The sequence below is a fragment of the Acartia tonsa genome, chromosome 14, assembly GCF_053477335.1.
Source record: "Acartia tonsa isolate MP-2025a chromosome 14, ASM5347733v1, whole genome shotgun sequence".
Classification (NCBI taxonomy): domain Eukaryota; kingdom Metazoa; phylum Arthropoda; class Copepoda; order Calanoida; family Acartiidae; genus Acartia; species Acartia tonsa.
The window spans coordinates 28,136,911-28,154,647 of NC_137273.1; the positions used below are offsets into that span (position 1 = coordinate 28,136,911).

General features: G+C 32.0%; 2 protein-coding genes across 6 annotated transcripts in view; both read left to right on the plus strand.

Annotated features, from left to right (window-relative positions):
- Positions 1-293: 293 nt before the first annotated feature.
- On the plus strand, positions 294-14,878 carry LOC145305938 (uncharacterized). Of its 3 annotated transcripts, none has more exons than XM_080147835.1 (20): positions 294-349; positions 730-872; positions 2,197-2,314; positions 2,866-3,085; positions 3,479-3,603; positions 4,090-4,345; positions 5,295-5,378; positions 5,753-5,812; positions 6,789-6,912; positions 7,095-7,184; positions 8,084-8,156; positions 8,595-8,657; positions 8,916-9,016; positions 9,296-9,355; positions 9,757-9,866; positions 10,648-10,714; positions 12,371-12,407; positions 13,190-13,286; positions 13,863-13,946; positions 14,479-14,878. In XM_080147835.1, exons 2-20 carry the CDS (start codon positions 744-746, stop codon positions 14,513-14,515), a joined length of 1,935 nt encoding a protein of 644 aa, XP_080003961.1. In that variant the 5' UTR covers positions 294-349; positions 730-743; the 3' UTR covers positions 14,516-14,878. The 3 variants fall into 3 exon arrangements, with proteins under 3 accessions (XP_080003961.1, XP_080003962.1, XP_080003963.1); XM_080147836.1 differs by having other exon boundaries at positions 303-349; positions 754-872; XM_080147837.1 differs by lacking the exons at positions 2,197-2,314; positions 2,866-3,085; positions 3,479-3,603; positions 4,090-4,345 and having other exon boundaries at positions 303-349.
- Positions 14,871-17,737, plus strand: part of LOC145305935 (uncharacterized) — a 29,177-nt gene continuing 26,310 nt past the window's right edge. For all 3 annotated transcript variants that reach the window (XM_080147817.1, XM_080147819.1, XM_080147818.1), the window contains exons 1-3: positions 14,871-14,929; positions 15,580-15,667; positions 16,136-16,229. In XM_080147817.1, the coding sequence (XP_080003943.1) occupies positions 15,640-15,667; positions 16,136-16,229 (122 nt within the window). In that variant the 5' untranslated portion in view covers positions 14,871-14,929; positions 15,580-15,639. The remainder of the gene's footprint in view (positions 14,930-15,579; positions 15,668-16,135; positions 16,230-17,737) is intronic.

The window sequence follows — 17,737 nt, forward strand, 5'->3', positions numbered from 1 at the left end:
GTGTACATCCAGTCATATAAGAGCTTTTACAAAAAGAATTAGGTCGATAACTATAAACACAAGCCCACACGTCCCTCCCAAAATTTGATACTGAATTTCATTTCCTATAAGTGTACAAACTTCCCCCCCCCTTATACATATAAACTAGTAAGGATATTTTGTTTAGCTTAATATTTTATGAATAACTAAACCTATTGAAATCTCTTTACATAGCTTAGGTTCAGGGATTGTTTAGGTTATTTAGTTTTTATACAATTGTCGCATTTGATTTTTTAAAGATTAAACAAAAATTTTTTTATTTCAGAAAACATGACATTTACATAGCAACAAATCAGAATTACGAATTAAAGTGAGTTTTATTTTTCTTAAAGAAGTTGGGATAGCCTATTAGACAGAAAACAGCACAAGATCTTATTATCTGAACCAAATCTTATTCAATGATGAGGATGGTTATACGCCAAATATCCTTTAGATAACCATAACCAACTCTTTGATTGCAGGACGTTTGTACCAAAAAGTTTTTCTGTGATTTAAATTGTCCCTACGTTTTTATGTTCGTCAAAAACTCTTAGAGTTAAATATTTAATTAAATTTAATTACAAATTAGGATAAATAATAGGATTTCTAGAGGGATTATTTTTTAATCTGTTATTTCCAATATTTCCAAGATACTCTTAAAGATACCTCACATGAAATGTTCTGGTTTTTTTTATAAATTCTTTATCCTAGTTACCTTCTCGAAAATGTCTGTAGAAGATACTCTGAACTGCCTCAGCGCTGAGAAGGCAATGTTTCCTGTTAATTCACCTGAGACACCCTTGAGTGTGATTAGCCAGAGTACTGAAGGTTGTGATAGCTGCTCTGAAAACCAGGTAAACATTTTCCAATACGGATTCGGTGGGTATATGATAAGAATAAATCATTACCCCTGCTTAATTAGAAAATTGGTGCAAATAAAAAGGTAGTTTTACGAAATGCATTAGAACTTAATTTAGTGAACCGCATATTTTTTGCTAGTTAATGGGTTAAACTACATTTATATGGCAAATATTTGAAAGAATTTAATTTTTCTACTACGTAGTTTTTAAAATATCAAGACTTGAAATCGTCTTTTTAATTGCATATATCACAAAAAGACGATTTTCAAAATTAAGTTCAAATGCATTTCGTGAAACTACCAATTCATCAAACTTAGATCAATAAATCTACCAGCCCCAAGTGGTAAAGACACTTTTCGAATACTAGCAAATTGCTTTCTGTTCTTATGTAGGGACTCGGCTGTGTTTTATTTCCCATTACAAAATAGGGATAGGGTCCCCGATCTGTGGGCTGAGTTTCATTTAGCTCACTCATGCCCAGGGGCGTCCAAGCTTTTTATTTTGGGGGGGGGTAAAATTTTTTAAAGGGGGGTTAATTCGTTTTTGGGGGGTTAAAATGGCGCGCGAAGCGCGCCGCAAATTTTTTTTACCCCCCCCCAAAATTTTTACCCTGGGGGTAAAATTTGCTTGGGGGGGGGTAATTACCCCCCCTGAAATCTGTTGGCAGGGGTAAAATTTGTTTACCCCCCCCAAAATTTACCCCCGGGGTAAAACTTTTGGGGGGGGTAATTTAAATTTTTTTAAAAATTTAGTATTAAAAATGCGCGCGAAGCGCGCAAAAATTTTTTTTGTTAGAGATTTTTTATTTTGGGGGGGGTATTTACCTTCCCAAAAATGTTTTGGGGGGGTAAAATTTTTACCCCGGGGGAAAAAATTTGCTTGGGGGGGGGGGGTAATTACCCCCCCTGAAATCTGTTGGCAGGGGTAAAATTTGTTTACCCCCCCCCAAAATTTACCACCGGGGTAAAACTTTGGGGGGGTGAATTTAAATTTCATTAAAAATTTAGTATTAAAAATGCGCAAAAATTTTTTTTGTTAGAGATTTTTTATTTTGGGGGGGGGGTATTTACCTTCCCAAAATTGTTTGGGGGGGGTAAATACCCCCTCCTTAATGGTTGGGGGACCCTACGGCACCCCCAGGGTAGGGATAAATTTTAAATGGGGGGGGGGGGTAAAATGAAAAAAATTTTGGGGATAGGCACCCCAAATTCGTTTGGGGGGGGTAATCGCCCCATTATCCCCCCCCCCCCCTTGGACGTCTATGCTCATGCCCCCTCTGTTCTTTTGCTTTAATCTACAAACATCCTTTTTTCATTAGGCAAACCATAAGACTGAAAAAAGCAACAGGGACTATTTTGACCTACTTGTCCAACAAAATGAAATAATAAAACAACAAGAAAGACTTATTCAACAACAAAAACAACAAATTGAACTTCAGGAACACAGATTTCATAAATTTTTTTATTACTTAGCAATTATCTTCTTTTGATAATTTGCAAATGGGCCCTGGGATCGATTATCTATAAAACTGTATAAACTTTGTTTATCCTGTACATCCTTATTAGTTTAAGGCCTATATAAACTGGACTAGCCAAGATCCAATGATGTACAAGGAAAGGATTAACTTAAGAAAACGCGCGCAAAATAAGTGTTTTTTGTTATTATGTGTGTTGTGAGTTAATTGTGCATTATACTATTTCATTATTTGTAAACTCTCTTTTGTTAGTTATGTACAAGCATCGTATAGGTATACTTTGAACCGTCTGGCCATTAAAGTTTATTGATTTTCGGAGTTAATCGATATCAGCAATTTTTTTCCTTATTTTGTTTCTTAAAATTGCAAATAAAAAACTAAATGCATGATTTTACAATTATAATTCAATAACTAAAAAAAAAAGTGATTTAAAATTTTTATAAACCACCCCTCAAGACTCTTATATTAAATTCTCTACAAAACCTGTTAATGAAATGTGTGTTCAAATATTCTAGTTTTCATTTATGAAGCAAAATTTTCATAAAAACATTACCCAGACCAACCAAGAAACTTCAAAACTTGCCCCATACAATTGTACAGATACTGAAAATTCTTCTTTCGTTGGTGATCACTTGCAATCTGAAGAAACCAATAAAAGCAATGATTTTATGCACAATCAAATTAAAGAAGCTGAGATTTTATATAGTCCAGCATGTAGTGACCAATATCAAAGGTATTGTTTCATCAAGAGGATTGCATAAAAAATCAGTGTTCCTGAGCATAATGTTGTTTAATTATATATTTTAATATATGACGTTTTTGAGATACCTTGGTCTAAAGTTGTACCCATTTATTCTTATACGTACATTATACTCATTGTTTCATGCAATTTAAAAATAATACTAGCCTAAAACCATCCCAGAACTTTTGTGAAGTGAGAAGAGAAACAACAAAAAGAAACCTTTTCTTCAAGTTCTATATCATATATGTAAACAAGTTCTCAAATTAGTTGGCTTTAAAACTACTTTTATTGAGTTTACACTTTTCCACCAATAATCGTAAATTTTGAACATCAATTTAAATAGCAAAACTCTTGAATAACCTCAATGAAACTATATCGTACCAGCAATCAACAAGTGAACCAAAGTTATGATATCCATCCTGTAATCCAACAGACATGTCTATCTGATTCAACAAACCCATCTAATTTGCCTTTTCAAGAAAGATGTTCACTAAAAGTATCTTCACATGAGGGATGAAAATTAGAATTATAGAAATTTTAAAGAATTGCAAATTATTAGGAGATAAGTTAAGTAAAATATTTTTTGGCCAGTTAAAATATTGTTTTTTTTTTGTTAGGATATACCTAGATAGTCAATTTTCAGGAACTAAGTGGAGTGCCTAATATCCTTCAGGGCTTTATTTCTTTTCTTACTAAACATAACTTTAAAAAGAGGCTTTTAAAAAAAATCAAATGGGTAGTGGTTGGGGGAGTTATTGGTTATTCACCCACTGGTTCTAAAGCTATGAAAGTTCTTGAATTCTTTCTTTTGGTATATAGAAGATACTCTACAACTCATCTGTCCTTCTGTTCCCATTTCCTCCTTAATGCTGGTTTCTATTCGGTTCTTCAATTGTCAATGTATGCTCTTATAATCAGCTGATCATTTTAAGTAAGCATCAATACTATTGGACATAATTGAACTTGTTAATAATTCTAATACTGTCTTCAACCTTAGTACAATGAATATGCCGAACAAGCACAAATAAATGTACAGCTACACCCAGCCAACAATGATTATGCCCTCCAGAAATCCCAAATTATTGCAGCTAGCACTTACCATAATGAAACTCCAAATAAAAGCCTTTACTGTGAAACAGAAATAGTTCCTAATGCTGCTACTAATTTATCTGAACTAGATATAGAAATATTTTCACCAATGGAAAACATGTTAACTGAAGATTTCTCTGATACTTATCCCAAAAAAAGAAGGTAATAAATTTTTTTGTACAAAAACTGAATTTATGGATACCTAGATTTTGACATAATCAATAATTTTAATTTTGAAACATTTTTAAATGGCTTATATTAAACCATATTACGTCTCAAATGTATTTTAGTTTCAACTACCTCTATCTTTCTTTTTACTCCCTTATTTTGCAAATTCTGTTTTTCTTCTTGCTTTACTCTAAAGGGGGAGGGGGATGTGCCACTTTTTAAAACCAAAAGTAAAGCGCGCATGATCTCAACCCCTAAAAGAGTTACAGCTCTAAAATTCGGCACTATAGTATTTTTTTTGCCTTTTTTTCGCCAAATTAGACTGTTCTGTGATAAATTTTTTTTTCTCATAATATTTCCCTTAGGTATATTTTCACGTGACACTTGTAATATTTCAAACATGTCAATAAAAAAATTGCCTTGGCCCAAAAACAGGCGCAACTCACTACCATGCACAGTTAGGACCTCTCAGACAAAGGTCATGCAATCAAAGGGTTTGTTGTCAGATGGGTGTTGATACCCTAGGCGATTGAGCGTGTTACATTGCAATTTAAAACGCAGAGTATGTTCAAAGTTGACGTGGAGAGGACCACGCCCCTAGAGTCAATAGTCAAGGAGTAGCGCCTATTTTGGGCCTTGGCATTCCCCCTACTCTGACTATTAATTTTGCGTACCTGATTCGAACCTATCACCTCCCCGACGACGAGCGAATGCGCTACGTGTTTAGCCACGGTCGCGGATAATTTACATTGTTATCCTCCCATTTGCAAATATCAGTTTAAAAATCTACTGATAATAGTTTTTTTTGTTACAACCAGCAGAAATTTAGTCTGTTTTCAGCAGAATCTTGCGGATATGCTGACAAATAATACTCCTACCATTGATAAAATATTTATACATTCAATCACCATTAGTTTTAGTTTTTACAGAAACTTTTTTTCAGGATGGAGAATATAGAAAGTGTGGACACTGACAGGTTGGATCTAGATGAGATTCCTGTATCAAATTTGATCACAAATATTAGCTGGTACAAGAATCAGGATTACAAACAAAAAATCCATAAAATTAAAGCCCATTCTTGCTTAATGCTCAATTGTTAAGCATATGCAATTGCAAGCTTTATGAAAAATTCCAGAATATGGTAATGAATTTTTTACTAGTTTTTACTTTTTAGGAACATAGATTTCAGTATTTGTCTATTATTATTATTCCTTGAAAATGGATTTATTATTACTTGGAGCTAACACCAGATTATCATGTAATCTAATAAAGTGAAACATGTAGCTTGCTAAAATAACGACCCCCCCCCCTTTTACCACATGCCTTTCTCTCCTTCTGGATGAACGATTTGACCAATAAGTTATGTCCATGTCATGTAAATCCTGATCCTGTTTTATTCAGTACAAATACATTTGAACCCCAAGCCTATATCTTTACTGAGACAAGTGACAAGGAGGCAAAAGGGATAGTTCTATTGAGAGCTTTTGACACAATGCATATTTTAACAAGGATGACAACATTCATAAAAGCGGAGCTTCACAAATCAGAAAGTCAGATAAACGAATCTTAAGAAATATAGAGTAACAACGAACTTATTTAGAATTAATCTATCCAATTGTACAATTCATTATGCTTAATATGAACATATTTACATTTTTAAGACTTGATAATAGAGAAACTTAAAGGGGACTATGCACGAACGAGAGCAAGTGATTCTAAGCACCTTTCAGCAGAGATACTTAATAATTTTTTTATGTGAATTTACTAGGGTTATGTTTTGTATAAAAAAATTATGTTTCACTGGTTTTCAATGAATAAAACTTTGAAAAGTTAAGCATTGAAATATCATCAAATGTTTTGTCGAGTTCAAAGATTAAAATAGATAATAATTAAATGCTGTAAATTATGAAAGAACACTTAAAAAATGTTTTACTATATTACAAGTTACTACCCCTTTTTTAAATTAACATTTTTTATCGCAAAAGTTTATATACTTTTGTGTCATAGCAGTTTGAACTCAATAAAACATTCGATGATATATAGCCCATAAATGCCTAATATTTCAAAAAAATTTCATACAAAACCATTGTGAAACTTAAATTTTTAAAATTGATATAACGATATTAAACTTTTACTTAACCCTATTATATTCACAAAAAAAAACATTTAGAATCACTGCTATAATGTGCTTAGAATCATTTGCTCTCGTTCGTGCATACTCCTCTTTAATATTAATATAAAATTTTAATATTTTTTTAAAGGAAATAATCATCATGTTTAAATAAACATATAAACTTTCTGGTATTTATTATAGAGTTGCTATGCTTTCTTAACTTACGGACCGACCTAAATTTTAGTAAAGCTTTGCTGTTAAAAATTGGAAATGATACCTAGGTAACATCCTGTTAACTAAATTATCTTAATGGAACTATCTATTAGAGAAAAATTCAGCTCAAACTTCAAAAAGTGATAAAAAATGCTCGAAAAAACAAAGTTCAGAGTTGGTCGCCGTAAGATCCAAGAAAAGACCGTTTAGTATGACCTGCATAAAAACTATGAAGGTCAGTTTTAATTTTTAAATCAAAGTAAGAGTATGTCATGTTTGGCTCTGTATCTGAATAGCTTAGAAATCACGTAATTTTAATAGCTACATATTATGATTTAGCAGGGGAACTTGTGAAGAATAAACACCCCCTTTTTGATTTTTTAAACCTGACAGACAATAATGATGCGTATGTTATAGGGACCATACCTGGAGTTTAATGTGGAGGAAGAATTTCTGTTGACCCAGCTCACCTTGGTCAAGGATCAGCTCAGCAATGATGTCGTCAAGGTCAGGGCTGGCGTGCATGATAAGGGCCCAGTGGATATTGCAATTTATGTAAGGATCTAATATAAAGGGATAAGAGAATTGCAGATGATGCACAAAATTACGCCTTCTGTAGATTACAATTAGTGGTTAAAAACGTTTGAACATTTAACTTAATAAACCAACTAATCTAAATGCACTAAAGCTTCCAAAGTTATTAAGCTAACGAATAAGAATACACTTTTATAAACTTATGGGGACTAGTGTAATAAACAGCTCATTGTCGCCTCTCTCTATGAATTTATATCATACATAAAAATAACAGGATGTCTGTAATTTTTATGTATCTGAAGATCTCGCTAACCACCTAAACCAACGTGGTTTTCCTTTAAAGTAAAGCTTCTTTTTAGTCCAGGGAAGGTTTATAAATATTTTGTTAGAGGGCTGGACCTCCAAGTGCCCAAGAGAAATCGCCACTGGAAAAAATATATCTCCTCTCTCCCACCTAAAAAGTGTGTTTTTTTTAAACTAAACTGGAAAATTGAGCGTAGACCTATTTGGAATCAACCAGTCAAATTCTTCTCTCAAAGTAGGACCTGAATTTCTATATTTAAAAAAAAACAGGGAGGGAAGGGACATTGTGCTGTTTATTACTTTGATCCCCAAAGTCTTATAATTGCGTTTTCTTATTCGTAGACTTACCAACCATGGGGACTTTTATTGAATTTTGATTGGTTGGTTTATTTATTAGATTGTCCAAACGTTCCAATCACTATTTATAATGTACAGAAGGGGTAATTTTGTGTATCATCATTGGGTTATGGTATGTACATCAAATTGTATCGGCCATTGTCTTATCCATTTAGGTCCCTGAACAAAACCCCTTTTATTTGGTTAATGTGCACGCTCTACTCATGATCTAGGAGATGAGGGTCAACGAAGAAGACAAATATTTCAAATATTGCGATGTTTTTCTGGATATTGTTGAAGGAAAAGGTAAGTTTCTGCGTTTAGAACATTCCGCTGGACATTAAATAGCCTGAAACCGACGTTTTCAGTCTCAATGATTATAAAGGATAAATTTCAATATCAGGGTTAATAAAAAGTGGAAACATTTTTGATAAAAATAACATGGTCTCAAATGATTCCAAATCGTCTAATTTGGAGATAAATGCAAAAAATTGGGGCAATTACCTTTTGACTCACCCAAAAAGATTTTACCCAATTATCTCTAAATCTAAGGGAGTAGCACCAAAATTAAATATTTTGTTGGCGTAGAATTGGCGTAAAACTTGTTTTTTGATATAGCTGAAGGGAAGTGAGTAAGAAGGGTAGAAATAAGAGAAGATGGCTGTGGGGAAATGTTCACTTAGAAATGTTTGTCTGAATCACATTCCCTAGTCCCTGATGATATCCTTCTTACTCTTTCCTTAGAAAGTTCGTGGAGGAAGTATAAGGGACCTCCCGACGAAGGAAAAGAAGTGCTCATGAAGATTGGTAAGTTCATTAAGTTTATAAATTCAATAAGTTATGTTTTCGACATGTTTTAAATGGACGTACGTCGTACATACTTTCTGGTAACGATTATAGAGTTTGTAATTCATAGGACAATTCTAACATGCCCAATTTAGATAGACGGCTGCAATATGGTTATGCACTAGGTTATCATGACTTCTTAGGGGTATGATTTTTGACGTCGCTACTTATTGATGTTGTCATCCTTGTTTGATTATTTCTAACAGACATACTTTTTAGTGAAAGGTTATGGCAACAGTTTAATCCCAACAAGATTTGGAAGATTTCCAGAAAATTTTCTAGTCAAAGTCTTGGAATACTCATATGATATAGCGTGTCAGGTATTGAAATTGAACTGGTAGGTGCCCAAAGTTTATTAATTTTTTATAGATGGCTTTAAAAACTTTGGATACTTTTATTTAATCGTAATTGGTTGTTTCAAACTTGCTATGCTCAAATTTTTCAACCAATTTTTTTTTCTGCTGAAGGGGTAATTTGCATCATCATTCTTAATTGTACAATAAAGAAACTTATATTATTAAATTATGAACTCTTTATTTTGAATTTATTATTACTTACAGGCTACAGTTTATTAAGTTAAAATTATTTTTATTTATTAGATTGATCAAGCGGTATTTTTCTCCATGGATACCAAAGGATACGCTGACCTTTATTCCCAGGCAACAATTAAAAACTTATTTTGGGACATCTGTCAATTTTAACAACAAAGGATAACTAAGAGAAGCCAATATCTCATTTTCTGTTTCAACACCCTATGTATAAGATTAAGTAACACCCAACAAAGACATTTGTCTGTCAGTCCTAACTGTGGATGTTAATGAGTTTTGCATCTTTTGGCCCAAGGCATTTATCCTACTTTAACTAGAATGATGCATATATGAAGGAGCAGCAATAGGAATCACATGTGACGGCTTTAGTTATAACATCAAACATCACCGCCTCAACGACGAGCAGATGCACTAAATGTTAAGCCACAGTCAGGGTTAAAATAATAAGTTTTTTAGAATATTTTACAGGTTGTTTTATTTGAAGTTTAATTGTTTTCTTTTTAAATGCACAGAACATGGATAACATTTGTTGGAGCGAGGAGAATAAAGAATTTATTGAAGAAAAACTGAGTCATTTCAAGAATTATCCTCCAGTTGAACCAGAAAGTCTAGTTTGCTTCAAGTAAGTAATATATCTAGGATTTGGGGAGTGGGGGGGGGGGGGAGGAATAAGCCATGTTTCTGTCCTTGCACTTATTAGCCAATGGAAATTAAAAGTCTTGTCCATTATATAGTCCCTCTTTAACCATAAATTTTTCAATTAAGTTTTAAATTTGGGGTAGGGAGGCTGGTATCTGCCAGGGTTTAAGATTAACAAAATCGGAATTTATCCCATAATTTTTAATTCTTGTGTCTGATTACAATTGAATTACAATCAGGGCCATGGAATGATATTCTGACAAACAATTATAAAGGAAAATTTCCCCACAACCCCATTCCCCTTTCCTCTCCTTCTTACCCACCCCTCTTCACTTACATGAGAAAACAAATTATGCTTCTAAATACTTTAGAAGGTTTCGTGATTTTTTTTGTAGAGTTTATTGTTACAATAGCTACCCCTGATTACTAGAATCTCGTCCTTTCTTATATTATAAAGTAGTAAGCATTTTTTGTCTGTTGCGAAGGTTCTCGCTAACCTCTGAACCGATATGGTTATCTTTTACAATGAAGCTTTTTATAGGCTTAGAGATGGTTTTTATCTATTGTTGGGGAGGGTATCTCCACCCTCCCAATAATGATTCAACCCTCCAAAATTTTTGTTTTTGTTTTAATTTTTAAAACTTAAATTGAAAATGTAGGGTGGGAGGTCGACTGCTCCTTATCTTAAGTGCTCCTAGAGGCCTCTAGGGGCGTAGCCTCTAGTATTTAAAAACTACATCATGATAACATATTTAATTATTAAGATCCCCGTGGTGTTCTTCCTATGATGATGAAATATTTTACATGGACACAATGAGATCTTTAGGACAGGTAGATTTTTTTTGCAGCCAAACTTCAAAATCGTATTTGGGTCGGTTCTTGTCCCCTCTGTTGAAATAATGATGCATTAGAATTATCTTTCCCAATTCATATGTTTTTATACAGGGTGTTTCAAATAAAACTGCGTTTTCCGGTTTTGGGAAACAACTAGTAGGAGTATGAAAAAATAATAATAATAATAATAATGTTTATTTGGTGCTGCCAAGTACCCCCTAGCTTAGGAGATAGCACATACAATACTCTAAATTGCTGCTATCTATCGACAATTTAGAGTTTACATTATGATGTTTAGTCTCATACAAAATAAAATAATATATACTAAGAGATTAATTATTAACTAAATATAAATTGGTGGAAAAGAAGTAAAATTTTCAGGATATGCACCAGGAGCTACAGGAGTACTATCTTGACCAAAATGGGGATAGTGTATTTGATTCCTGAAGCCCCTTTTTAAAGAAGACGAAAAGAAAAAAAAGAATATAAAACAAATTAAATATGGATCAATTTTATAAAAGGTGTTTTTTAATATCTCTTAAAACAATAGTACTTTTTAGAGCTTCAAGAATTCAAAATGTATGTGTGTTGCTTTATTCTTGCAGAATTTAGGGCTATAACGTCCAATTAAATTCTTTTTTACTTGAAAACGACATTATAGCATGCTCAACCAAATATAATTATTCTAATAATTACATTTAAATTTAATTCAATAATGCTTTTTTTAAGAATAAATAACCAAGTTTATTTTTGCTTTAGTTACAATTCAATTATGATCATACAATTATGATCTCATAACCGCTCCTCTTGCCCCTTCCCTTTTAATCTCTTAATCCCTTTTGATTTGACAATTGTGACATATTAACCTAACATAATATAATTAGAAGCACTTTTAACGACATTTTCAAACTAAGATAGCTTGCTTTTTTTTTTGAAGATATTGAAATGAATTAAAAAGTTACTTGTTTTATTTTTAAATGCGCATGGAATTAAAAGAGATTTTTTATGAAAAATGCCTTTGCAATAGAGAAATAGAAAAAACTAAATTCTGAAGAACCTAAAAAGCACTTTGCATGTAGCCAAAAAAAGAAAATATGTAAAAAATCTCAAATGGGGACATTGATTTAACCTTTGATTAATTAAATATTGTACTTTTCAACCTATATGTTGCAAAAAAATAAATTAATTGAATTTAATTGTTGTCACAGATTTAGGATCAGGCATTTTTAACCTACATGTACCTATCAGTACAGCCACATTTTTAGAGATATCGAAAAACACCTTAAGTAAATCAAAATGTTATGTACATTTTTACAGAGAATATGGACCTATAATTTATTTTTTCATGCTCCTTCTGGTTGATTCCCAAAATTGGAAAACGCAGTTTTTTCTGAAACACATTGTATATATTTTTTTCTCTTCACGTTTTCTGTATAATTTTCACCTTTTTGTGTTAGATAACATTAGGGACCTTTATTACATCTTGAAGAGTTGCTTGAAACTGTGTCCAAACTTATCAACGAATATTTAAGTTAAAGAAGGGGTAATTTTTATTGTCCATTGTCTTGTACCTTACGATTATGGTATGGACAAATTATAATTTTAGATTAGGTTCAATTTTTATATTGTCTCAATTAAAATATTTTTTTTCAGAAATATAGGAAGTATCCTAAACTCATCGGAATTACAAGTAAGATTTTTTATAACAAGGATAACAACGTCTGTAAAAGCGAAGCCTATGAAATTTAAAAATCCAAAAAGCAATAACAGATACTTACCTAATAGTGCTTTTAATATTTTATTTTAAACAATAAAATGATAAATTAATATTATGTTGTGACCTATCAGAAAATTGATTGTAAAAAGAATCATATCTGTCCAGCGGATAGCGACATCACATAGACAGAAAGTTATTATATTACTTTTATATCAATTTATTGTTAGTTTGACTTTCTCAAAGCCTTTGATTGTATTTATTTCAATGTAAACAAAGTGTGTAAATCTATGTCAAAATAATTGGATCAACTGCAGTTCACGGTAAAATATTCCTGGTAACGAATATTTTTAAAGGCTGCTAGCTGCCAAACGACTGAACGTACAGATCATACCCGCACATTATTTTAAGCGGCATAAGAAGGCCTACAAATAATCTGGAATAGCCAAGATCCAATGATGCACAGGAAAGGCTTCACTGAAGAACAAACGCGTAAACTAGGTCTTTTTCGCGCATTTCTCTGCACTGCGAGTTAATCATGCATTATTTATTTATGGCTATTCCAGATTATTTGTAGGCCTTCTTATGCCGCTTATAACAGTGTGCGGGCATGATCGGTACTTTCAGCCGTTTCGCAGCTAGTAGCCATTAAAATTCATAGATTTTTGGAAATATTCGTTACCAGGAATATTTTACCGTGAACTGCAGTTGATCCAAATAATTATATACAAAATGCTTGACGTATCCCTTTAATTAAGTGATGATGTGTTGTATTCTGCAGCCAGAGAATTCTCCATTTGCCAAGAACAAAAATCTGCAAAGATTCATGAAAGAACTTGCCACCCTCATGAACAGGTTAATATAATGACAACATCCATAAATCCGAAGCTCTAAAATCAACCGGTAGAACAAACGAACACTAATAAATTGTACGAACTTAATAAACACAATATTGATGTCTTTGGAATCATTATTCCAAAACTCAGATGAATAGAATATTTATATCATAAATTAATGAAAATCAGTATGTTTTGATTAGACGTAAGACTTCCTGGAAATGATTATACAGTTGCTATGCTTTCTAAATTGCACCTTGACAAGAATCGATTTGATATCGAAAAATTAACGAAAGAGCTAACCTTTACGTATGGACGGAGGTATAGACCCAAATTAAAGAACACCTTCGCAACTTGAGGTATAAGAAACCCCGTGACTTCAGTATGCGTAATATTTTGACAATTACCAAGTCAAGTAATGACAAAGCTTTTTGAATATGCAATAGCACATAAACTTGTTCAAGTATGGCTTCGTAACTTGTAAATATCCACTGGATTAAAACCGATTCTGAGCAATATCAAACAATTATGTATCATATACAATTACAGTCAATACGTTGTCATAAAGAACTATTACAAGATTTTTTTTTTTTAGATATATAACATCAGTAAATCCTGATCCAGCTGAGGCCAGTCAAGAAACAGAGGAGATTATCAGTCTTGTAATGAACATGGGAAGGTAAATGGATGGTAAAACAGATCTACAGACGGACGGACAGACATACAGATAAAAAGCATATTGTATAATGATAAACATGAAGAGACTAGCATGTAGGTCGACGGATGACCAGACGTAATAACGGTCTACAAAACAGATTAACAGAAAGTTTGGGGATAAATAGCTAGAAAGACTCTCACAGATAGGCAGGCATAGAGACATACAGACAAATGACCATTGAACATAGACATACAGATAGACAGCCAGATATACAGAAATATATTTAAGCAAATATTGCTAAATCAACATGACCGACAAACAGATAAAATGAGTCAATAATTTAGACAGCCATAATTCAAATTACAGAGCTAAATATACACATAAATAAATACAGAAAACAGGTACAGTAAAACGGCCAGATAGATCCACAAGCAGACACTCAGTTTCAATACAAAAAAAGTATTAGGCATAGCTACTGGCAAATTGAATAGAAAACACACAAACTAACTTAAAGACATAAAAACATATTGTTTTAAATCATTTTTCTTTTTAGGTGTGCCGATATATTTATTAACAAGACACTTGAATAAGTAGAAAGGTTACATTAAAGATTATCATGAAAATGTTAAACGCCAAAGCGGGAATAAAAATAATGATAATCAAATTAATTCTTTTGTAGATTAAAAACATTTTAAAGCAACATAACAACTAATTTCTACTTTTTTTTCTCTTAAATCATCTTGGTCAAAGATTTATTAAATAGTTACCTTAAGAACAAAAAAATAAACTTCTGTAATTTCTTTTAGCATGTTCTATACCTATATTTTAAGTATTATAGGTATTTTTATTTATATTTGTTAGGTATGATAAATAATATAATTTCTATGTATTATATATGTATTAAATTGATTAACTACAGTACAAAAAGACCTCTTTAAACATTTCAGACAAAATGTCCTGAAATCTTTGGATCTAGAAATTTTAGATAAGAATTTAGAATTATGGTAAGTCTTTTTTCTCACCAAAAAATCAGCATAAAAACTTATTTGAGACCATTTTGTCCTTAATTTCTTAGTTATTAAAACAATTGGTAATCATTTCCACATTGTATCTATAATATAAACTATTAAAGCAACTGCTATGCCACATTCCAGTGTTGTTACTCCTTTAAAATTCGAGTTCACTAAAAAGCACTTACACCCTTTCCTTTCCTTTTATGGGAATCAGGGTTGTATATATTCTGCACAAGATTTATTTTTTTCCCTGGCTACAATTTATTTTTATTTTTTTCCCCTCCTAGTTTTTTCTAGCAAGGAAGGGGATAAAATGGAAAAATATTTTCAGAACTCTTTAGGTATTTTATTCATATTATGCCCCCTTCCACATATTTTTTAGTTTTTTTTCACCAAAGAGGGGAGAAAAATAGAAAAAAATGCTTTCAGTCCTCTTAATTTTTACATTTTTTCCCCCCAAACCACATATTTTTTATTTCACCCCCCCCCCCCCCCCCCCTTCATCCGGGTCAAATTTGAAAATATACACCCCTGATGGGAATTGAAAGCATTTTGAATATTTTGACAAGAGCTTTTTTTGAATGAATTATAAACAAACTTTCATCTTTTGACGCATTTTTAATTGAATTTTTTATTTCTAGAACTCAAGTTTGGTTGTACGACAATTTTTATAAATCTGAAATTCACTGTTGCCTAGCGAAATGCCACGAGATTCTAAAATTAACGAAGGTAAAATAAACAATATATGTAAACAAAAGTCTACACTTAAATTTTGAAAAGAAATAAAGCTGAAGAAATTGTAAGTTGGATTATGGAAAATAACATTTTAAATGGTTTTTGAAATTTAATCATAATAACAACAGAATATATTCAAAAACATAAAAAAAAATGTTTTTAAAAATTAAGATTGTCAATTTGTTGAAGATCTTTTCCAGTACGGCTTTGAAACCGATTATTATCCCCTGGAATAGAACCGGTTCTCAGCCATACTTAAAATTCATGTATAGCATCGTATTACAGACGTTTTCCCACAAATATTAAATTAAAAATCAAAGAATTAATACCAGTTTTGTTAGCCCTGGTCTTCGGCCTCTCGGTGCCAACAAAGCTGGTTTTAATCATATAATTTTTCATTATAATACCATCGTAAAGCTGTCAATAATACGATGAGACAAATATATCTTTAATTTAGTTTAGCTCGGCGGCTGCAGCTAACAAGGTCATGCTTGGTTTGTGGAAGTCCGGCCAGACCTCATCAACACTACGGGGCCATCTGCTGTTATTCTTGCAGGTTAATACTATACCTATAGCTATTAGTTAGGGTTTTAGAACAAATGGGACTATGCACGAACGAGATCAATTGCTTTTAAGCACCTTCCAGCATTGAACCTGAGTATTTTTGAGAAATACACTAGGTTTATGCTTAATATAGTTATATCGACTAAAAAATTAGGTTTCACTTTTTTTTTTATGAAAAAAATTGAAATTATTAAAAAAATTATTAAATATCATCATTAATGTCATTTGCAGAAAAACTTTAAAGGGGTTAAGGAGTTACAATTTTTTTTATGAGGTGGTTGTCCCTCCTTATTATAAAATAGCCTTAAACCACAACAGCACCAGAAGGTATATTCCTGAAAAAGCACAATCCAATCATTTCAAATCAGGGAGTAAGGGAGGGGACAATGGATCGAATATTCAATTTTTAGGAGACTTAGACTTTGGGGACTGGCTTAAAGGGAACATGCAAGAATTTAGCAGTTTCTAACCAATCTTGGGTACCAATTGTGAATGACGTCACGCAAAATCATGCATAATCTCGCGGCAAACTAGCGCGTCAACAAAAAGATAAACAATAACAAGCAGACAGAATATTTTGATTTTGAAAATTATTTTGTAAATTGGATCATTACATTTTTATATCTAATTCTTGTTTAATGTTAATTAATTCCGATTAATGCGTTTTAAAAAGAAATTATATTAAGATTATTAGTTATTATGAGGAAAGCCTTCCTATAATTAGGTCCCGCACATTTGTACGTCCGTAACAGTTAGCTCTTTTCGTTACTTTAGACATGTTAGATGTTTCTTATTGTTTTAATGTAAAAGCAAAAGTTTTTTGTCTTTAGCTTAATATTTCTGTAATTAATGATCCGATTAATTTCAAAATTTTAGGGAAAATTCACGAAGTCCTGAGTTGTTCAAGGTTTGTTTATCATTAAAATCTCAAGATGGTGTTATTTTATTTTTCTGTCCTGGATGCTAGGAGCGCAGCTACCAGTTATCCTAAAATATGTAACTTAAACCTTAAGATCTTTAAAATTAAGATGTACTTATGTTCTCAACTATTTTATTTATGTAGTATGAAATTTTGACGCAAGGTATCTCATTTTTATTTCGTTAAATGAAATAACTTGAGTTAAAAGTTCTGTAGGAAGGTAATTGTTTTAGTAAGTTTTGTAATATAATTATTTAAAGGCTTTTTCATGTCTAAGCTTTTTAATAAATACAATAAAAAAATTTGGGTAAAAGAAGTTGTAAAAGTAAAATGGTCTGTTTCCTTAATTTTCCGAAGTTTAAATAATAACAATTATGGAAATGAATTGTAAACAAAGGTTATGATCTCTAGAATCAAAGGCTTGTAGTAAAGCATCAGTTTAAGGATGGTGCATTTCGAATTAAAAACAATTCAAAAAGTCAAAAATTTCCACTAAAGGTTGCTACATTGCAAATACTTGTTTTATCTGGAAACTAGCCTCTAGGGGCTTTGCCCCAAGAGGTGATAAAAAAAAATTTTTT